This window comes from Schistocerca piceifrons, chromosome 2 (assembly GCF_021461385.2).
Source record: "Schistocerca piceifrons isolate TAMUIC-IGC-003096 chromosome 2, iqSchPice1.1, whole genome shotgun sequence".
Lineage (NCBI taxonomy): Eukaryota > Metazoa > Arthropoda > Insecta > Orthoptera > Acrididae > Schistocerca > Schistocerca piceifrons.
This window is the reverse complement of record NC_060139.1, coordinates 212,461,428-212,485,127: the sequence shown is the minus strand read 5'-3', so window position 1 is coordinate 212,485,127 and position 23,700 is coordinate 212,461,428. Positions and strand designations below refer to the sequence as shown.

General features: G+C 44.7%; 1 protein-coding gene across 2 annotated transcripts in view; it reads right to left on the bottom strand.

Moving 5' to 3' along the window:
• Positions 1-23,700, bottom strand: part of LOC124776228 (protein rhomboid) — a 310,766-nt gene that overhangs the window by 98,781 nt on the left and 188,285 nt on the right. For both annotated transcript variants that reach the window (XM_047251086.1, XM_047251087.1), the window contains exon 2: positions 2,938-3,050. In XM_047251086.1, coding sequence (XP_047107042.1) covers positions 2,938-3,050 — 113 coding nt within the window. The remainder of the gene's footprint in view (positions 1-2,937; positions 3,051-23,700) is intronic.

The following is a 23,700-nucleotide window of genomic DNA, read 5'->3' as shown; positions in this document are numbered from 1 at the left end:
ACTGGAGGTTGAAAATACCGCTTCAGTTGTAAATTTGTTTTATGATCACGACAGGTTTCGGGCTCTCATAATCCCATCCTCAGGTGTCACAACTGTGCTGTGGCCCCCGAGCGCCGCAGTGGACGTGTACTAGGCGCGGTTTGTTACCTATGAGCGCAGAACAGGGACTTCGCTCTTCGGTAGCAGAAACTCCCAAGGGGATTGGTTGTGGAAGCAAAACGCTTTGGGAATCTCTTAAGCTAGAGTACTTCAAAAGCACATTTCAAAGCGGTGCGGCCAGAGTCAACTCCCAAGTGATTTCAACAAAAGCCGATAGGAACAAAAGTTCTAGGTTGTCTTAATTGTACAAGCAGAGAACGGAATCACCGTTATGTTTCTGTAAACAGCGCGGGAAGTGAGCTGCACTTCACGCCAAGACGACGTTCTACCAATCATAGGGCGACAAAGAATAAAGACGGAGAAAGTTCTCCTCGCTTTCACTGCATGCAAAAGGAGACTTTTTCAGTTGTCACTGTACCAAACCTTGCGATTCCCTCCTCTCCTGCGGTAATTTTGGTGAGTTGATTTTCGGTGCCCTCCTCCATCTTGGCGCTCCTTTAGTTCTTTTTGAGTCAGTGTTGTGTTTAGCGCTAGCGTTGTTTTTTTTCTTATTTTTTTCCACTGCATAGCTCAGAATTTGCGGGTATGTTTCGCATCTTCTGACTTAGTTCTCTATCATACCTCGATCAAGAGTGGATGCTATCCAGTGTATGTCCCTTTCGTGGGTTGCCCCGACTTTGGAAAGTGATTTGCATCTCAATTTACAGTCTTCCAGATAGAATTCGAGTTCTTTCTGTACACATACAGCGTTATAAACCTGGATATTACCTCATTGGTGATTAAGAAAAATCTTCACATTGTATGCATAATGTTATTTACATTTTTTGATGAAAATAATTGTAAATTAATCCAACTTCAACAATATTGATTGAGAGCAAATAAATTAGTATTTTTATGGAAACCTTTCTCACTCCATCTCCTCCCACAACGTTCTGATGAGGGGACACACTCCATTAAAGATAAATACTGTCCGACGGTTCTAGATCAATGAATTGCAGTCTCACTGTGACGGCGTTTGCTGTGTAATACAGGTGCCATTACGAGAAACATTCTTTTCTTTTTCTCTGGAAAGTTAACTAGCTCCTTTTTTAATTAACGAATTGAATTACATTTTGTGGATAATGAAACTTCAGCTGCATTAGATCTTAAAAGCGTGAATAATCATCCATTTAACAGCTGTAGGACTGTTGTTTTCTATCTGAGCACAGAATCGCTTGTTTGGTCATCTGTGTGTTGAGTTCGAGAGTGTGGCAGGCAGCCTGGGCAAATGATTGCTGAAACCCTGTCGACTCTCACATACAGCCACAAATGCGACATGAGCCGTAAACGTTTCAAACTGCGTTTTCTGGAATTGTACTACTGGTAATAAGATATTTCTAAATAAGCCGGAGTAGAGCTTAGCTGTGTTATTGCCAGCAGTATTCGGTCGCCCTGTACAGGTCGAACTGAAGCCGTAGTGAGGAGCTTACAGTGTAAGTAGCCCCACAGATATTACGCTTCTACTGATTAAAACGGTGTTATAAATTTAATTAATCATCGTTAATACAACTCATATTTAACAAAATTTAAGTTTAAGTTCTCGTATCAGTGATTCGCCAAATATGCAAAGTTAACGTTACCGTAACGTCATATCTCGCACGGACTATACTACTTAATGTCCACAGGGTGTGTTGTTCTTAAATTGTTATGGATACGTATAGGAGGCGCACCTTGAATCAATGAATTTTTAAACCATTTTTGGAGAAGTACTGTTATATGAATCTTTAGCGCTCAATTTAATTCCGTGCATGATTCGTGGACAATGAGTCAAATTTGTTATTGTCTCTAGTTTTGTTATCACTCGTGTCCCTTTTTTATGCAGGATATTTTGGTCAAAGTATGTCTGAAAACAATTGTTCACTCACAAGCTCGGCCGTGGTTGCGGAATAAAACTGTGATCGAGGAAGTATAGGAAAATTTCTTATATTTGCGTCAATGACCACAAAACTTTGGTCCTTAAGACTACTGGTTTCGTTCAGCAATGACCATCCTCAGATCTATGTACTTATATGGATATGGTGCCTGTTCTTTCGGACATGTCCGAAGTATATAGTTCTGGCAATACCGGCCATGACCTCCTCCTCCTGTGCAGATGCAGACATATTACCCGAACTCTTACGGGACTTGGTAAGAATGTCTTCCACGAGTAATGGGTGTGTTGGGTAGAGACACTACGAATGTAGTGTGTGGACAATAAGCTGGGAATGTGGGTCTCGCGGGAGGCGTGCGCGAGATAGTCCCTGCAGTCGCACTATCCTCTGTGCCCTCGGTGGCTCAGATCGATAGAGCGTCTGCCATGTAAGCCGGAGATCCTGGGTTCGAGTCGCAGTCGGGGCACACATTTTCACCTGTCGCCGGTGATATATATCAACGCCCGTCAGCAGCTGAAGGTATTAATATATAATTCTAATTATCTTCAGATCTATTTTACAATATTTGAAGATGGTCACTGCTGAGTGGAACGCTAGGCTAAGGACTAACGTTTTGTAATCATTGACGGAAACGAAAGAAATTATTCTACAATGTTCACTCACGGCTTAAAAAAATAAAAAAAAAGAAAGAAAGAGAGAAAGAAAGAGAGAAAGTTACTATTAGCGACGCTCAATCCAGCTAATGGCTACTTTCTCGCTAGGCTAGAAGTGTTTTGTACTTAAAAACTACAGGCAATAATCTTCAAAGGTGGTTTTTTCGAGATTTTTTGGGAACTGCCTCGTACTGCATTAACACACTCACCTTCAGATCCTGAAATGCAAGAGGGACCAACCAAGTTCCAGAGGTATGCACAGCAGGCGGGCTTACCTGCGGAAGACGGGCGGTTCATGCACCAGCACGTGGAAGTCGTTCTCGCTGCACACCTCGCGGTCCCGGTGGTGCACCGCGCATTTGAAGCTGCGGGTGCGCTTGCCGGTCATCTGCAACAGGCGGAAACACTCTGCGTCACTGGCCGTCCGTCCGTCCGTCTCCAGAGGCGAGGCACCTGTTGCGTCAGAGCGCGCCGGCACCTGCCTGCAGGAGTTTCGCCAGTCTCTCGCAAGAGACGCGCCGCGCCCAGGACAAACCGCTCTGGCCGGCGCAGTTGCACAACGAGTGCCTATTTCACATTTATATCCAACACATGCGTATGAAGGTAAGCGAACCGTACGCACTCAATTATCAGCCTCCGTTGTCGAGATCGATAACTTACACCTATGCGGTTTTAACTTACAGCTCTTGGCAGCTTGTACAGGGTGCTCTAAAATTTCCTTTACACGTTTCTAGTACTTTTAGAGGCGACTGAGTAGGCAAATTTTGAATTGCAACCCATGTCCGGAAACGTGCTGTTTCCGTGCTACAACCGCTTGAAAACACGTATGCTAGGCAAGAGAGGGTGGTGGTGGTGGTGGTGGTGGTGGTGGTGGTGGTGGTGGTGGTGCTGACGTCTGACCGGATGACGTCATTTGACGTCGTTCGAGCCTCTCCACGTACCTTTGAGTGTGATAGAAACATGGTTCAGCACATGTTTGCGGAATACAGCAACATGATCCTACCGTACGGCGAAGCTAATGGTAACGGAAGACCTGCTCGTCGCCTTCATCAAGATCTGACTCCATCAAAAAGCCTTTTCGCCACAATTAGGCAGCGGTTCGAGAAAGGGGTACCTTTACCGTCAGCAGGCAGACTGGTGCTCCTAGATACATCACATACCTGACGCACTCCATCACGTTGAAGAGATCATCATTCGTTGGTACAATGTGCGCACTGAACTTGGTGGTCACCATATCGAAGCTTGCTTGTGGTGGATCACAATGCTAACCTTCCTTTGGAAAGAACAAAAACGGTTTAATATATAAGAAACTATCAGCCTCGATTGCGGTAATGCAACTAGGTTCAAGCCCAAGTAATCGAGCATTCTTCAGAAGATAAACCTGATTCTATAATATGTCTACGAGGACATGGTCTAGAAATAAAAGTAAAACAGCCTGAATAGGCGTAGTCACGTTTTATTTCTAGACCATGTCCTCGTAGGCATATTATAGAATCAGGTTTATCTTCTGAAGAAGGCTGAATTACTTGGGCTGAAACCAAGGTTGGCTTCATTATCGCAATCGAGGCTGACAGTTTCTTATATATTAGATTGTCACGATTGCTGACTGGCCTCCAAAGCTGAAAACACTAAAAAACGGTTTAACTGTAGACAACAGAGTGTGAAAACTGATTAAGTTTCCTTTTTGTTTTTGTGGTTATTAATGAGTGGAATTGTAAAACAAGTGGTGTACTGGGTCCCGCCTAGTAAATTACTTGTAAAAGTGGTCGCGTTACCAACATGTTTTCGAACGGTTGTAGCACGGAAACGGTACGTTTCCGGACATGGGTTGCAATTCAGAATATTATCTCGGCCTCTTTTACAAGTCCTAGAAGTTCGTAAGGGGAATTTTAGAACACCATGAATAAATATTCTTCCCTTATTATTTCGTTTATTCATTATAGTTAGCAATAAATGTCAGTACTTTAAAACAGTACAGCTATCAGAACCTAAATGTTTCATTGTACATATATGTATCTTTGATACAAGAGAGAATGTTTTGAACTATCGGAACTGAACAATCAAGTCGAAGTGCAGTGACGAAGAAAATGCTGATCGCTGACGTGACTACGTGGTTGGCGTGTTGGATTTCGTGCGTGAAGACACGGGTAAAAACATATCGTGTGATTTGCAGGATGACAGTGACTGAGTAAACTGAACTGCTCGCTCTGATATTATGCGTGGACGAACAAAAAGTTTCCGCGTGCGCAACGGACGCAAATCGGTGGGTCGGTGGTGAAATAATGTGTGTGCACGATATCAGATTGGTCATGACCGCAGAAATTTTTTGATTAAGTGTTACATAGTAACGTGAGAAGTGCGCCGAGAGTTTCGGGTGGAAGACGGCCCGCGTTTGTGACAGAGAGAAGTTAAAAAATGATATCGGTGGGCAGATAACGCGTCTCAGAACAGCTGGACACTATTCGTTCCGTAGAGGCTTGTCAGTCACGGCAGCAAGCGGTACACCTGACACCTCGCCAGCAGTGCTGAGGGTCAAAACATTAAGACCATCACATGTCGAAGAATGCTTCGAAGAGAATATTCCCGAAAGATATTGCCGAGGGCTATGTGCACCCTGAGTCAACGTACAAAAAATACAAGCTGATTGAGCAAGAGACACTTCAGCTACCAGAAGACGGTGACAGGCTCTTGTGGACACACGGCAACTCAAATTAAGTAGCAATTTTCAGTATTCATTGGAATAGCATTGAACAGAGACTTCCTGTATCCGTCTCAAAGAACTAAGTTAGACCAATTTCAGTGAATAACAGGAACAAGTTGCTGTTGGTACTTGTCTCACGTACAACAGGGCAAATGGCCCTTGATTGATAGGGAATCCTTCAAACTGTTGATTATTTATGATTTAGGCCAAGTCACCAGTAGTTAGCAAACCAAGTGGCAGTGAAAGCATTCGTGTCTGATGAAGGTACTTCCTAGTGATTACTTGAAAGCTCTGACATTCTGTAACGGGCTTTTGGTTTGATACCTCAATAAACCTATCTGTTGACGGGCAATATAACGAATTGACTAAATGTAATAACTTGTTACTTCAGCACTCTTCCAGTTCCATGAAAATTACCAACCTGTTGTAACCGAATACCCATCCCAACCAAGGTGGTTTCCTCCCTCTCAAGGTTGACAAAAAAACTTAAATAAACCCAAATTATTGTTAACGTCCTGCTTGCGACGAGCAGGTAACACCGAACAAAAACAGAAAAGTATTACGGAAACTGTGCCTGAACGCGACATGTTTCAACATTTCGAGGACTCTGTTTTGGTGTTAATAAAAGGCTTGAACTATATCGTAGACGTGTCAATCATTCAATCATTAACTGAAATTTTTTACCGGGTGCCACGGAATAGGATATTGTCTACACGAATACATACCGTGAATACCCCAGTGCTGTGTATTTCAATTAGTGCTGCAACTTCAACCCGACGACCTCAAATGCACAACAACACGCGTGAAGAGTTATTACCTGCAGATGTATAAAGGATCTGGAGACATTTTCTACGCAGAATCGACAAACAGCAGTATCGGGCGTGATCGTTACGTTACTGTCTCGGAATCCTGCAACGAGGCGAAGTGCAGCCGAAGAGGAGATATTTTGAGGAAGACTGCGAAATCAGATTAGGTCCCATCAAGATTTAGATTTTCCGTGATTTCCCTGTCTCTCTTCAGGCAACTGCCGGGATGGTTTCTTTGAAAGCGCACGGCGGATTTCCTTCCCCAATCCGATAGGACCAATGACCACGCTGTTTGCAACAGCGTACATTAACTGTCCAGGGCGCGCATTCACGCCCATTCACAGTAAACATGAAATATGGTCAGCGCTGGATACGAAGATTTGCTCAGATTTACACCGTACTCTCATATCAGCCGCTGCCGTCGCGGAAGGGGAGTCGGAAATACCTGCTGAAACCTCAGCTGCCTCGGGCTCCGATGTCAGCCGCGAGGTCGACGTTCCCCTTTGTAAACGCCGGGCCTCCGGCCTTTTCGAAAATAGTCGGCAGGGTATTTGTCCCGCGCCGCGTCAACACTGGGTCAATAATACTCGGGACAGTTATTTCGAGGCGGAACGGGGCGCCTGGACGGCCGGAAAAGAAGTCTCGCGGCCTTCTGAAGGATGCCACGGAATTCCGCTCTATTTTATAACTAACTAGCTGATTGTCGGTTATTAAATGTGCCTTAAGCTTTCTAATAAAGTAGTTTGCTTAAAATGTATTCAAACGCAGAAGTGCCGTCTACGAATCATGTACAAAATTGTAAGAAATCCACTGTAATATTAAATAAACACGGTACTCTACTATGAACAACAGTTTCAGTAAGACAGGAAATGATAAATAAATTCTTCGACAAAGTCACGCCTGAACAAAGCAAGGTGTACGTGAGAGAAAAATTGTTACCTACAACACATTCCGTAGTATGTAACATTGCCCTTGTGTATAGGTAAGTTACACACTTGAAGCCACGGCCCGGCACAGTTTCTTATACAGATTCTTAGAGAAGGCGAATTGGAGAACAACACAACAAAAAGAATGGTACATGGAATGGAGGAAGACTGTGTGGACGGTGGGATGGAAGCAACGGTTGGAGGGAGGGAGAGTGGAATGAATGCATGGGGAGAGAGAGAGAGAGAGAGAGAGAGAGAGAGAGAGAGAGAGAGAGAGAGAGAATTCATTGTGAACGTCATAGATACTAATAGAGTTACGTGTCGTGACTATTTTAAAATAACCAGAGGGGGAGGGACCAGTGGGGGTGGATGCATGGATGGCTGAAGGGAGGAGAGAGGGGTGAATGCAAGGATGGTTGGGAAGGGAGAAATGGATATATTGACGGTCGGAGGAAGAGAAAGAAGGGTGGATGCACGAGCGTTTAGCAGTAGGGAAAAAAGGGTGGATGCATGGATTGGAGGGAGGCAACGAAGGGCGGATGCACAGACGGTTGGAGAGACAGAGGGAGGGAAGGAGGAATGTAGTTTAGGAGGTGGTATTGGAAGAAGGAAAATGAAGGTGACAGGGAAGAACGTGAGGGCAGTAGATATTGAGTGTCTCGAGTTCAATTGTTGGCTCTTAGCACGTCAAGTGGAGAAATGAAACAGTGGTAGGGCACTGGATTTGAAATTTGGAGGTGGTTCCCTATAACACTGGTAAGCTTTATTTGAGAACACCAATACTTCCTTCCCCAAATTCTGTTGGGGATTGCCCTTTCGATTTTCATGCTATTACAATTTAGCGTCCACTCGATAGAGATCTTCACAGACGGAGCAGGGCCTCGCAGACAAGAGCTCGGAGGAGAAAACTTGTTTCACCACACTGGAACCAACCCGCGGAATTTGAAACAAGTTGCTCTGGAAATCGGGCCCACTGCTCTACGCACTGTTAACATCTGGCCTGGTGACATGCTAAAAGCTGGCCTCCGGGAATCCAAGAGCATTAATGTCTGCCAAGTATCTGACTGCCGCTAGAAACTTGCGATTAAGCCATCCACGGCTCAACTGGCGGCGGCAGACAGTAGAAGCGGACAGAGCAGGTGTCGCCGCCGCCATGGGATGTGGCGCCGTATTTATAGCGACGCCCCACCTGTTGCGTTCTCCGACACAAAAAAGCCATCTTCCGGCTGTCCCGACACACACGCCGAGTCCCGTCTGGTCGGCGCGACGTGTCGGGCATGCGGCGAAACAGTTTTTCTCCCCTCTCTCACAGGTCCTTGTCACATTAGGACACCAGAAAGAGAGACGCTAACGTTCGAAGCCAAACAGTCTCATTCGCATTTTCGATGCGACTTTGCGCTCCACAGTATGGGGGGAGGGGCGCTCCTGTCATTAAAATGTTAGTACACTGGACTAAAAATTAGTCTCTCAGCTTCAAAACTTACTATGGAGTTCAACATACCATGTCTTCAAAACTTCCTCTAGTTTTGTTTGAAAGTACACTAAACAATAATTCATGAGTCGCACTGTTACTACGGCATTATAGCATAGTACATAAGATTATATTGATAACGATGTATGCCCGTTCAATATTATCATCAGAGTGATACTTCTGTACCTGCTGAAAGACTGAATAGTTCTGACTGAACTACCTTTGTGAAGTATACCGTATTACAGCCACAAGATCAGTGAATTTTCCAGTGATTATCGAATTTTACGTAATTCATTGCATTTTATGCATTTATACATTATAGAATGCAGCAGTCAGTCATCCTTTTTTTAGATTTTATTACGCAAATCCAGATTTCGGCTAGTAGCTAGCCATTCTCAAAGCACTATTTTTTTTTATTCTCTATGCATGTAAGTACCTGTTGTTCGGGCGTCAGTCACAGTTATTTGAATACCGCTCATTCAAAGAACTGTGACTGACGCCCGAACAACAGGGACTTACACGCATTGAGAATAAAAAATAGTCACGTCCAGTTAAGTTCCAGCTGATGCGTATCAATATATTTTGTGGATGCGCGCAGGTCTTTGTACGGGGAGTTGCTGCTTTGTTTGGGCTCAAAGATTCCTTTCTTTTCCTTGTGTTAGCATAAAGACACCATTTCTTTTCACCTGTGATGATACAGGGTAGGAATGGTCGTCATTCTTCACGAGACAACTGACGACAAGCAAGCAGAGATGCACCCGCTGATTTGTGTGATTTTGGCGTACAGCATGCGGCAACCATACACCTGATTTTTGAACTTTCCACATTACATGCAAATGTCGCACGATAGTGGAATGATCACGATTTATCACATTTGCCCGTTCTCGCGTACACTGACGTGGATCATTGTAGATTAATACGTTTAAACGATGTTCATCAAACAACGTGGCGAGTCACTAAGATGAAAACAATCGTCCTTAAAACGAGAAAAAAACCTATGTCCGAAATGTTCCGATTTCTCCACCAGGCACTCCATTTTCTAGAGTCCACAGGTCCACACACTATCTCAAAATGCCAGAAATGTAGCATCAGTCATACGGAACATCTGAGTTCATAAAAATGGCACAATGAAGTTTCATAATAAAACCACTGCGTCCAACCAGTGAGTATAGTAATTTGGCACCAAGTATCAGCTCATTCCTCCGTGCCCCGGTTCACTGTGCGTTGCCCCTGGCAGCGCGGCAGCCCGGCGCGCGCTGTGTGCCGGCCGGTCCGCGGGTGCGGCAGAGCAGCGGCAGTAATTACAGGGCGGTCTTATCTGGCCGCTTAGAATCAATCCCGGCCACGACTACGTCTTTATTGCTGGCCCTCGCCTCGGGCAAAAAGCCGCAGCCGCCGGCGCAGATGTCCAGCAGGTGTGCGCGGCGGGCCGTGTGAAGCGACCAGCGGACGTCATTCTGCACTCGGCTGCCCGTTTAACTCGCGTTATCCGCGGCCACTTTACACCCAACCGTCACAGCAGAACTCAAATATCAGAAGCGTCATGAACTGATCACCACAGTCGGTCCCACAGCCCCTCGGCTGGTGCTGACGAAATAAGCTCCGTCCTCAAAAGCTGACCTTTTGCTACACTGAAATCGATGGTACGAGATAAAAGCCAAAATTGTGGAAGGTGGTAACTATTTCTACAGTGTGTGCCCTGAAGAAACTGGTAGTTTGGCAATGTAATTTTGAAGTATAAGGACACAGAGTAAGACGAAGTACTTGGGCTTGTTCCTCACTCTGTAGAGGAGAATAAATAATATCCTAAATGAACACCCGATGAATAATGGACTAAACCATCTAATGGAAAAACAAGTCTTCGGAATAATATTGAAATCGCTGACATCAAGTAACAATACAGTTGCTTTATCTGATGATGCTTGAGTAGGTAAGTACTACAGGGAAAGCTAGAGTACTAAAAAGATAATGGCGAACAGGAGGAGCAAAAAGAAGAGGAGGAGGAGGAGGAGGAGGAGGAGGAGAAAGAAGAAGAAGAGGAGGAGGAGGAGGAGAAAGAAGAAGAAGAAGAAGAAGAAGAAGAAGAAGAGGAGGAGGAGGAGAAAGAAGAAGAAGAAGAAGAAGAAGAAGAAGGAGGAGGAGGAGGAGGAGGAGGAGGAGGAGGAGCAAAAAGAAGAAGAAGAAGAAGAGGAGGAGGAAGAGGAGCAAGAAGAAGAAGAAGAAGAAGAAGAAGAAGAAGGAGGAGGAGGAGGAGGAGGAGGAGCAAAAAGAAGAAGAAGAAGAAGAGGAGGAGGAAGAGGAGCAAAAAGAAGAGGAGGAGGAAGAGGAGCAAAAAGAAGAGGAGGAGGAGGAGGAGGAGGAAGAGGAGCAAAAAGAAGAGGAGGAGGAGGAGGAGGAGGAGGAGGAGGAAGAGGAGCAAAAAGAAGAAGAGTAGGAGGAGGAGGAGCAAAAAGAAGAAGAGTAGGAGGAGGAGGAGCAAAAAGAAGAGGAGGAGGAGGAGGAGCAAAAAGAAGAAGAGGAGGAGGAGGAAAAAGAAGAGGAGGAGGAGGCGGAGCACATGAAAGGCACAGGAGGAGGAGGAGCTGAAGATAAAGAGGCTAAGGAACTAAGGGCAGAGATAATTATGAGTAAGTGGATGATATCACTGTTAACAATGAAGAGTAAAACACGGAGGAATGTGATGGCGCAGAGGAAACTGACGAACAACATGGTGAGGAGAAGTATAAAGATCAAAATGGGGTCAGAATGCTTGTAATGGAGAATTACTTGAGCGGGGGAAACAATGACATTCGAAACAGAATTTTTTTGTTTCTTTACATCTCCTAAGACGATCTCTTGAGGTACAAACCCAGGAAAATAAGTGGGAAACACAATGGTGTGCTCTGCACGAAAGACTACTCCGTCTGCACGTGGCAAGCACGGGTCTAATGAGAGGCTGTGAGTGGCTGCAGCGACCTAGCTATTACGAGCGACGCAGGCCTTCTCTGTGCTGCGATGTATTTCCGTGATAGGGCGGAGAAATGAATCATAAATTGGCGGCGCGGTGATCAGGACAGGCGATCTGGTGGGCAAGCGCCACTGCGCGCCACGCACCGGCTCCCATCGCTAACGCGTTAACTGGAACACGCCACGCCACGTCGGCTTGTTATTACCCGGCCCGTGGAGGAGAAGATTTTTCTCCCGAAAACAAGAATTCAGTTGCCCCGACTCGGAATTTAATCTGATTGGAAGGTACCACCGCCCGAGCGTATCAGTTCTCCGTTACACGTGTTTAATTACAGGTCGGGAAGATTTCATTTCTGGCTCAGGTGTTGGTTAGGTTGGCACTAAAAACCGCAACAGTACACGAGGCGAATCGGTGGCGGGCACGCCGACCGAGAGTTTTATCGAATCGTATTTCTAATTCTGTGGCTACAGCACACGCACGTACGTACACTAAACATGTCGCATTGCTGCCGTTATCTGACGATGCAAACGTCAGACGTGAATCGACGCAAGAAAGGTCTCATAATTACCCGAGATTATTCGAAATGTACAGTAATTACACCTAATGGCGACAGGGAATCTAAGCTCTCAACCACGCTTTGATTTATGAGCATTCCTCTCCAGACAGCCGTAGAAGATTTATGAATACTGCCGTAAGACAATCCGACTGCAATGTCTGCTAGCATAAAGGCAACTAAATTCCATCCTCCTCAAAACCGCTGTGGTGAGAACACTGTACACTCGAGGTTTGTCACAAACTGGCCGAACATCCGTCTTCTACTCTGCACACTCACATGTTTTTGCGGTGATACAGCACGATTGTTAAAAAGAAAGGTAATTGCAGCAGAGTACATTATGAAATCAACAGCAACTTACAAGCAAAGCAATTGCGTAATATGTAAGACAGGGAGCTGTGCTACACTCTGTAGCAGTGTGTTCGCTGTTTTGGAATTTTCTGGCAGATTAAATTGAGACGGCATTCGAACTCGGAACGCTGTCTTACAAGGGCAGTGCTCTTACCGACTGAACTACTCAGGTACGCCCTCACAGTTTCCCTCCCGCCATTACGTCTCTACTTTCCAAAATCCGCAGCTCTCCTGCAAACCCTGCTGCATTAGGGCTCGTGGTAAAAAGGAGAAATGCATTAGCAAATCATAATTGTTGTCTCCAGACTGTATCTCTCATTCTGCCGTGATGGGACCTTACCTTTTGCAGGATATAAGGCAGAACTCTCGTAAAATCTGGGAAGAAGGAGAGGAGCTGCCGACAGAAGTAAAGCGGTGAGGGCGTGTAGTCAATGATGTGCCTAAACTGGCAGCAGTAGCGGTATTATCAGGTTAAGAATGAGGAAGAGGAGGAGATGATTAGGATGTGATGGGAGTGTGAGAAAGAGAGGGGGGGGGTGTTATTTCCTAGTTCAAAAAGTAGGAGAGGCAGGACATGAGAGGAGAGGGTGCCGGACGGGTTGAATACTGTTAACAGAGGGCACCAACTGGCAGTTGGAAATCAAGAAGCAGGAACGGTCCTCTTCGATTTTCTTCACGATTATGGCACTTTAACATCAGTGCACGGATTTCAATTTCCTAAACCAATAGCACAGAATTCTCAACAGCACCACTTGAAAATATATACTCGGCAGGTTTTCGTACGCTGTTAAGTAGGGAATATTTCACTCCAGTTAACTGACTTGCCTACAGCTTAGCGGGTAGCGTTATAATTTAGTGATCGTGATGTCGCTAGTTCGAGTCTGGACGGAGGTAAATATTCATTTAAATTCTATATATAGAATCTAACTGAAGTGATGAAAATATCGGCATGATTCATATATTTCAATCAAAATAACATTTTCTCTTTTAATTATTAATAACATAAAAAGTGAATAAATCACAATAAATTAAAATGGGTACAAAAATGGAAAACATAAAATAGAGATAAAAGTATTGTTTGTTTCTGGACACAAACATGGTAATAAAAGTATAAAACATGTTATTAAAATGCTTACCTTGATATTCATACTTGTTTTTAATGCGATTAGTAATTAAAAAATGAAGCTTATTCAGATTAAAAAGTTATGATGCACGTCAGTATTTTTCATTTAACATTTCAATTTTCTAATACATGTCTAACCAAGTAAACGTGAATCCCGCCTTTGAGTAAATTCTACTGTTATCTTACTATGTTTTAAATTTGTGCAGCTGAAATGTTTGGACACTTGACACATTAATGACATAATGAAAGAGATTACGAGACGAAAACGCTAAGCGCTCACCTACGAGCGATTCGCTTGAGTCTAAATGTTTGAAATATTCAAATTTGATCTTTTTCCGGTGTTTCGTGTAACTTCATGGTACCGCTTTAGGAAACAGGTGTCCACGCTCTGTCCTTAACTATGAAGAAGAGTGAAGAGGGTCCAGTCCATAATGTCACCTTGTAAGAAGAATTAAAGCACGAAGAAAGCAGCACATCCGTTATGGGGTCTGAGTGCCGAGAGGTGGGGACGTCAGGTCCGTTGCCAGAACACGTGGCCCTTCAGATGACGTTAGTGGGGCCTGCTTCCAAATCAGAAGGAGATCGCCGACAGCGCCACAGGACGCTTAGCCTTGCAAGACAATGGCCATCCAGCGGGGTCGCCCTGAAAGCAGCGGAAGTCGCTCATTGTGGGCCGCGAGCTGCCTTAAGACAACGCGCGGCCTCTCCGGGGTCGACCAGGTGTGGCCAGCGCCAACGGCTGCCTACCGACCGCCAGCCGCCGGCGCGTTGCTACGGCTGGCAGTGAGAGCACCGTGAAACAGACATCGGTCGCCAGAGGTCTTCCGATAACATCGGCCGACAGCCTGGTCACACTGCGCCCGATGTCTTAGTTTTTGGTGGGATGGTTGACATGACGCTTCTATGCTTAGAGACGAGTCCTGGATTACGACGTTTGCTATTAAAATGACACCAAATGCATGTGAATGAACTACATCTGTCTCGAGATGAACTTGGCGAATACTATACACTCTTTCCATAGCTACTGTAACAACCACGCAAATTCACGAAAATACACTGTCCAGTCACATTTATGTCTCCACCTATCAAAAGCTTCAATAACTACCTTCTGAAGCGCGGACCGACGCGAAACGTGCAAGAAGACTGTCAACGAGACTCTGGGAGGTACGAACATGGATATGAAGCCATCCAGACTCAAATGCTGTCGCCAGCTACGCTAGGTTTCTCGGCTGAAGAGCCACAGCGCGAACAGCCCGATCAAGGTGGTCCCACAGATTCTCGATAGGATTTTAATCCGGTTGCACTGAGATTGCGCAAGTACTGGCATACTGATTTCAAAAGATCGGCACTCTTCGGCCGATGACGGTTGGCGGCGGAATGCATCGATGACAGTGCCTCTGTGATCGCAGTCCGTTGGATGCAGAAATCTCACTGTCCATAATTCATCAGGGCAGTCACTTTCTTCCACTGAAACATTCTCCAGAGATCTCAAGGTCTTTCTAGATTGAAACTTTAAATTTCTCCGAAGCAATTATTGTTGTAAGTGACAGCTGGTTCCACGTTACTTGTGATGACAAGTGAAATTTTTTTTGAGTTGCTACGTCACTTTTTGGCGATTACTCAAAGCTTAGCTACAATTTACAGTTTTCTCAATGTTTCTGGCTGTTACGTTTTGTCGCCTTCTAGAATATTCGTTCATCCCAGGTATCATTAATTGCTAACTCCTAAAACAACAACAACAACCAAACCAAGGATTGCGTTTTAATCGCAGAAGAATTAGATAACGCAACATGTCTACTAAAGAGACAGCGCATACTACAATTGGCCATTCTCTGCTAGAGTTTTGCTGTGAGGAGTGGGATCCTTACCGGATGGGATTGAAGGACACCGAAAAGTCCAAAGAAGGGCAGCTCGTTGAGTATTTCCGGGAAATACGGGAGAGAGTGAAACGGATATGATAAGCATGTTGGTGTGGCAATCATAAAAACGAAAGAGTTTTTCGTTGCTGCGAGATCTTTTCACGCAATTTCCATTAGCAACTTTTTGCTATGAATGTGAAAAAACGCCGGCCGCGGTGGCCGAGCGCTTCTAGGCGCTTCAGGCTGGAACTGAGCGACCACTACGCTCGCAGGTTCGAATCCTGCCTCGGGCATGGGTGTGTGATGTCCTTAGGTTAGTTAGGTTTAAGTAGTTCTAAGTTCTAGGGGACTGGAACTCAGAAGTAAAGTCCCATAGTGCTCTGAGCCATTCTTGAATGTGAGAATACTTTATTGCCGCCGACCTACATACAGAGATACGTTCATCGTAATAAAATAAGAGCAAACAGAGCTGGTATATAAATATTTAAATGTTCATTCTTCCCATGCGCTGTTAGAGTGGAACGGTACAGAAAACGTCTATAGGTGGTTCGGAGAACCCTCTGCCACGCACATTAAGTGTGAACTGCACAGTAGTCATGTAGATGAAACTGTGATTGTTTTCCCCAGCCATCGGATTCCACCGATGGCTTGCATGCAAGCGTGACAATCGATTGAAGGGTAGCGAAGTAATTACCTCATTCGGCGTTTAATTAATTTAGAAAGTACACAGAGTCGTGACGAGACACAAATGCTCCTTCGTTCTGAGAACACCGAAAGAGGTGTTCCAGCTTGAGCATCAACTGACCGTGCCGACACCTCTCCCGGACCGAGACTGCAGCAAGCTGACACACACACTACAGTGCGACGTCCGAGTTTAAGAACACAACAGTGAGCCGCTCTCCAACCCCGTTCGGTAGCGGATCTTTGACGCCTTCACTTCGCAGACAGTAGCACTACGGTAGTTGCCGGCATTTTTATGTCCAAGTGTTGCCTTCTATCCCGATCTCCATTTTCATAATGTCGAATTCATGGTTAGCATCTCTCATTTTCTTGATTCATCTCGATTAAACATTCCTCGCTCTATGTAGGAAAGGGACATATTCTCGTTTACTTTTCATTGTATTGAGACGGACGTTCTTTCTCCTTCAGCAAGGGAGCTACACTCCAAATCTTTTAGAATTGAGTGCGCACGCTATGAAACTCTTTTTCCACTTTTTAAATTTAAAACAAACGCTTAATTTCGTAATTAAACTCGACTCCGTCCGAAGGAACCTCGGAAGATCCTACGGTACCGACCGAAACGCGGTGCCATTCTCATTGACGATGCGCATCGCGCAGAGCTCTACTGATAAAATGGCGAGAGGTCGACATTCCAAAACGTCAAGAAACACACTGGTATCTAGCGCAGAGGTTTCCACTGTTTTCCTGACTGAACACTTTCAGGATCATGTTCCAACACCCTTATTCTGAAGATTCATCAAATTTTAAAAAAGAGAAAAACTTGTTCTATTCGGTGATTACAATTTTGAATCACAGCTAATAACACAGAAGTTATAATACTATTTAAAAACTGTATCGTCAAAACGTCGAAAAACGCCATGTTATTAATAGTGTTTCGCGAAGCACCTACACACTTGGGAAACTGATCCAGCGTAACGAACAAGTTGTTAATATTAGAAAAATTGGGACGTCTGAAGATTCTTAAACTACGACGAAACGCACCCCTTTTCTTTGAATTTCCTCTTATCTCTTCCTTTACAGGCCCCAGGCCGTCCAGCAAAATCCAGGAATTGATCGATCGAGGGTTTTGTACGCTACCGTCTCATGCGTGAATTCTATTTCCTGTAAATTCGGAAATGGTTCTGCATCAGTATCCTTCGTCTATACGGTTTCAGTTGTCCGCTGTGCCGCTTTAAATTGTTCCTGAGAGATACTCAACAATGCTCGACTGTCGTGACTGACCAAACACGTTGTCGTTCATCGCGTAATGAAACTACATCGAATGATTTTGTTCGTTTTAAGTGCATTACATTACTTTTTACGAATGTGTAGGCTCTTGAAATGGCCTACACAAAAAAATATATATCCGCGCCGTCTCAGTATAGTAGTGATGTATCATATCTACGCTGACAGAAAACTGAACAACAAAAATAGCAGATGCTAGTCTTCTGAGCTGGTGCGAGAAAGACATGTAGTAGAGTTGTCTCAATATTCTGTTAAGTGAAAGTTCTAATATGTGGAAATCGCAAGTTTCTCATTCTACTACAGAGTACGCCCGAATTTCCTTCTCCCGATGCGACGAGGCTTTGCATTTTAAAATTCAGCTCTTCGGAGAGGAAATCAACACGAAGAGAGAACAGCCGCCGCAGCCACGACATTGTTGTACATCATTGGGGAGAAAAGGTAAAAGACATTACTATGAATTCTATGTTTTATAAATGCCAGAATATCCTTAACACTGACGCGTCTATGCCTGTGCGCGTTTCTGGGCAGACAATTTTTGGTGCGGCTTAACGATAATTACTTCAACATGATTCTCAGCTTCTGGTCATACTGCAATTTGTAACAATTTCCTAAAGCGGTTACATCCCTGTGAACAACTGCTACGTCTGCTGACCACGCCATGAAGGAAATACTAGATCTTTCGTCTTTAGATGTAATTCCGTGACTGGCTATCTATTAGGTAAGAGAAAGTAGGACATCCGTGTGGAGCGAATGTGACTGCTACTCGTGTCCGTTGTTCTTCCGACACAATCACATTTAACTTTGCTAAGTTCGACCTGTAGTAGTTTAAGGCGTTGCCCCCCCGCCCCTCTCACTAAACCTCTAATTTTCTAGCCCTGGAATGGTCAGTCTTGGCGATGACGACGCTGAGTGCTCCCCTGCAACCACCTTGCTGAGGGAGGGAACGCACAGTGGGGACGTGCCAGGATGGAGCTAAAATGAACGAGACTCCAGCTAGCTAGTTCGCTTGCTCGCTCGGCGGGCTGTCTGGTTGCAGGGGCGGCTATTCTTAGCAGAGTGACAGCAGAGCAAAGCACAGCAGCGGCAAGCCACGGAATACCAGGCGTCTGGACATTCCAGGGGCTGCATCTATGTCCGGGTCACACACCTTTTTCTGGTCGCTAGCTGCGGAAGTAGGCAGCATGTTCATCATCCAGGTAGGAGAAATGTGAGAATTCTGTTAGCGGATATCTCTCTCTCTCTCTCTCTCTCTCTCTCTCTCTCTCTCTCTCTCTGTGTGTGTGTGTGTGTGTGTGTGTGTGTGTGTGTGTGTGTGTGTAAACTAAGTACGGATGCGAGAGAGGAGATGATAAAGTACGAAACGGACGGAGGACGGAATTAAACAATAAAGAAAGGGAGTGTGAGAGGTAAAGAAGTTGGTAGTTTGTGTGGAAAAACATGGGGTAGGAGGAGGGAAGCACAAAGGGCGTGAGGGAAGCACATAGGGCGTGAGGGAAGCACAAAGGGCGTGAGGGAAGCACAAAGGGCGTGAGGGAAGCACAAAGGGCGTGAGGGAAGCACAAAGGGCGTGAGGGAAGCACAAAGGGCGTGAGGGAAGCACAAAGGGCGTGAGGGAAGCACAAAGGGCGTGAGGAACTGGAGAGGGAGAGAGTGAAGGAAGGAGGTAAAGAGGGCGACAGGGGAAAAAAAGTAACAGAAACCGTTTCTCATTCCAATTCTTAATCTACGAAGGAAATGAAGATGACCTTGCATAATTTATTTAATAAGACCTTCCGTGATATGTAACTGAGTCGGCATTTCGTATAGAACAGTTCATTGGCTCACGAGAGATTGTAACAGAGATGGTGCAAACTCGCTAGCAACAGACAAAAATATATCTTTTACCCAGAAAACTAATTTTGAAAATTCGCTGATTCAGTCCTTTTTCTGCCTCCTACACAGTGTCTGTGAAGAAATGATCGAACTCACAATGACATTTCGCGCAGCAATTATTCTGCTGTCAGACGTTCCATACAAGAACATCATGGAAGGTAAGTGAGAGGCGAGAATGGGAGCAATTAAGAGTGCGCAGTTTAGTTTCATACAGTTTGCAACTTTACTGATGTTTGGGTTAGTGTTGTACTGTTTCGGTAACAACAGTTTGAGAAGCCATATGGCCATGTCTCCTCAATTTCATTCGGAATTCGCAAGGTAAAATATGTTTTCCTATCGTTTGCACTCAAGTTTTGGACCTTAAACCCTTCAGTTTGATTGAGTAAATTGTACAAAAATGTTTACTGGTCCCACATAACAGTGAAATAGCTACTTCGCAACGAAGTTGATTCCAAGCTTTACAATAACACTACTGTCTGCATATGGTGCCCACGGAACCAACAGCTGCCAACAATGGCACGGCTCGAGTGACCTTCAAGCTGGCAACAACAGCCAGAAATCTGCACGAGATCCTGGCATGGCAGAGGGCACCCCCCCTCCCCCCCCCCCCCCTCTCCCTAGCGAACAGTATTACGTAGCTTAAATGCGTCGGCATGATTCAGTGGGGTTGTTTCATTATTGCCGAGCCATGACAGTGTTGTGAAAGCGGCGATGTTGCAGCATAAGCGATCGCGTAACATCGTTGTAAGATCATGATTACACAGCTGCCATATTTTATTTTTGTTACTCCAAACTGATTTCCATAAACTTAAATTAATGAAGTATTCTGTAAAATTAATCGTGAACCCTTTTCTTTCCTCTATGGTGAATGCGGTCAGATTTGTCAGCACAGGGGTTGGGGGTGTGTGTGGGGTGTGGAATGCTGTGCGCTTTTGGGGAGATGCAGCCTCCGAGAGGGCTGCGGCGGCCTGTGAGACTCAGTCAGCAGTCTACAGTAACGGCGGAAGCGACGGAGTGCGACGCGGAAAATTGTCAGCGCCGCTCACTGGTCAGCATAGGTCCGCTCAGCGGGGTGAGTAATCGGGCGTGGCTGTGTGTGTGTGCTACCCTCGGGGGTTGTTGCGACCCCTCCCCTCTGACCACTGCCAGCTCATCGCCCTCCGCCGGCGTTCCTCACCCCGCGAGGACAATACCGTCATTCGCGTCCCCCTATGCGTTGCCATCGTGCATAGCAGAGGATGAAATATTGACAATTTTCACATGAAGAAATCAAGCGGGGCGTCAGGTTTATCGATAGAAAAAAAAATTGTAATAATCCCAGAAATATTCCTCTCTGAACAGTGCGAATACAAAACCACACATTTGCCAGTGGTTTTGTTCTCATACGATTTTCACGCACCTCCATGGGCGTACCCAGCGAGGGGCAGGGGGCGGCAGCTGCCCCCCCCCCCCCCCCAGAAGATACTTGAACTTGTTCGCGCAGATCCGATAGTAAATTTTTTCGTCTTCGGCACATCACTGTCGGCAAATCCTAGAAGATTATTACTGAATTAAAAAGTTGTATTTTTAAACAAGTGCATTCTTATATTTAAAATGTTTATTGAAAGCAGTTTTTCACTAGTTTCTGTTTTATTTAATAAGAAGTGCTGTATGTTGTCTCGAGTCCTTGTTTCCTGAGACTAGTATGACCTGACCCATCTCCCCCCCCCCCCCCCCCCCCGTTCATATCCTGGGTACGCCATTGCGCACCTCTATCAATCTTTATGCAGTCCCTCGACACACTATTACTCTACATGTCAATTCGATTTGCTACTAGCAGTTTCGCTATTGAGATTACTGGATGTGTGATCAGTAATCCTCAATGATTTTAGATACTTTACCCTACTCTGTTCAGTTGGTATTAGGACATAAATATGGAGTAGATCACCTTGCCCACAAATACGTCTAATGTGAGGGTCCGGTTCAAACGGGATTTTAAGGAACTTCAGCCACATATTCACTACATAAACATGTTTGAAAATTGTGTGTACGCCTTGGTTTTTGTACCTCAAGATAACCTGGAAGACAGGAACCAGTTACGAAATAAAATAGAAATCCTTTAAAATTTTGTTTATAAGGATTCTAGTGAAGTTAACCGTAACCACACATTTAAATTTTTCAGGAGGCGATGACTTACACTTCAAAGAAATATTGAAAAATCTTGGTTGCACACAGCTGTATTGACCAATTTATTACACAACCAGTCCATCTTCAGGCGTATTGCGATATCGTAATCAGATGTGTGATTTTTGATTGGAGATGTTGGTTTGTAACATGATGCTCGATAGTGGTTACGAACTGTCGCACATCCGATTACGTCACAATACACCTGAAGGTGGTCTGTTTACGACTGAAACTGGCTGTGTAGTGAACGGACTAATAAAGCTGTGTGCAACGGTGATTTTTCCAACCTTTTTTTTTTATTCGGGAGGGTAAGACCAAATTTGCTGTCAAAAGTGAGGGGTCACTTTACCTACACATCGAGATTCATACGCCCCATAGCAGCAGCAACAGAGCACCACATAGCAAAAATACTGTTCGGATTGTCAGTCTATTTTTTAGCAAAGTTGTTATGTCGGTCCTACTGCTGATCAGATGTTCTGCGGACACGACACCGACATGGTAAGTACCCCAGCTCGGACGGGTAAAACCGAACAAAAAATATTCAATTAAGAAGAAGTCTCTGTTCATCAAAACGATTTATCTGTAAAACTCTGCCGTCGTGTTCAATCGGTTTGAGCGTTAATTTAGCTGCACTACAGAAGCTGTCAAACAATATCGGGTAATAGACAATTTTAGACGTAACTCTATGCTGGAAGTTTCGTTGATTTTGTACGATTGCAAATCGACAAACCGCAGGTCACGTTACAGTCGATCGACGTTTCATGATCCGTTTTCACTGTGATCTACAAGCAACGTTCTGCAGTGAGATAAACAGCAATTAGTAGCAAATATCTGGTTACGAAACTGATATTCCTGCTATTTGAAATTGGACTACTTGATTGCGGTTACACAGAACGTGGCGTATCATGTGCACATGTCGCTTTTATCACGTTTCCATACTTCTCCATTCCGCTGCATTTTAATCATTTCATCGAAACTGCAAATCTGCACTTCGATGACTAATAAGGGATGAACGTACAACATTGCTATTCCGGAAACATCACTCCGCAAGTGTTACTGGGTAAGAAAAGTTATTACTAAAATTTATTTCTAAGGACCTGAGCTAAATACAGGTATGTGGTTTGTTGCAAATGGTAGTTAAGCTGAAAAATTTTTTACCGATACTTTTCCACATGTTTACGTAGCTTTTCCAAATGGTAGCTTAACTCGTGCGGTTTTTATGCAAGGATAGAGGAATTTCAACCATAGTTAGATTTTCAGCAAGATGGTGCACCATCATATTGCCAGTTTTTGGACGAAAACTTTACGGTAGAGACGGCCCGTCATGACCGCCGCGTTCTTAAAAAATAGCCCTTCTTGATTTCTTTTGCGGTGTTACGTTATGGATAAAGGGCTCATTACACCAGTTCCTCAAGTGCGAACTCTTACGGCACGAATATGAGATACTGGGACGGAAGAGAGGTGGGCAAAGATTTCGAGACGAAGCATATGGAATAGTGCAGCAAGCTGAGTACATGGGGAAGTGCATCTACAAAAAATTTAAGTTGAGCCACGCTTTCCAACAAATCGCTGTATAGAGCATGATTCCTCAGAAATACAATTGCGGCGACACAATTAACGCTCATCATGTATAGTAACGCTTGGAAGCGAGTGTTTATATTTTTGCCAAATATTATCACACTTGTGGCCCTATGAACCAGTTGATTATGACTTTCTGCTACACTGCATTGTTTCACAACTTGTGCTTCCGTAGTGCTTAGATTTGGCAATCTTCGATCATCGATTGTGTATACAGAGTTTTGCAGACATAGGAGGAATAACGTTAGTACAACAGACGCATCTCAAGTATTTTAAAATAATTTTTATTCCTTTTCAGCCACTTTCGCTAACGTATTCCGCTTATGTGAACTACCAGGTGGTTATAATTAAACTGATGGTGTTCAGAGTGCTGCAGTGCGGGTGTACACATCGCAGGACGCTGAAACATCGTCGATACAGTACTGCCCATTAAAATTGCTATACCAAGAAGAAATGAAGATGATAAACGTATAGTGATTGGAGAAATATATTATACTAGAACTGACATGTGATTACATTTTCACGCAATTTGGGTGCATAGATCCTGAGAAATCAGCACCCAGAACAACCACCTCTGGCCGTAATAACGGCCTTGATACGTCTGGGCATTGAGTCAAACAGCGCTTGGATGGCGTGTACAGGTACAGCTGCCCATGCAGCTTCAACACGATACCACAGTTCATCAAGAGTAGTGACTGGCGTATTGTGACGAGCCAGTTGCTC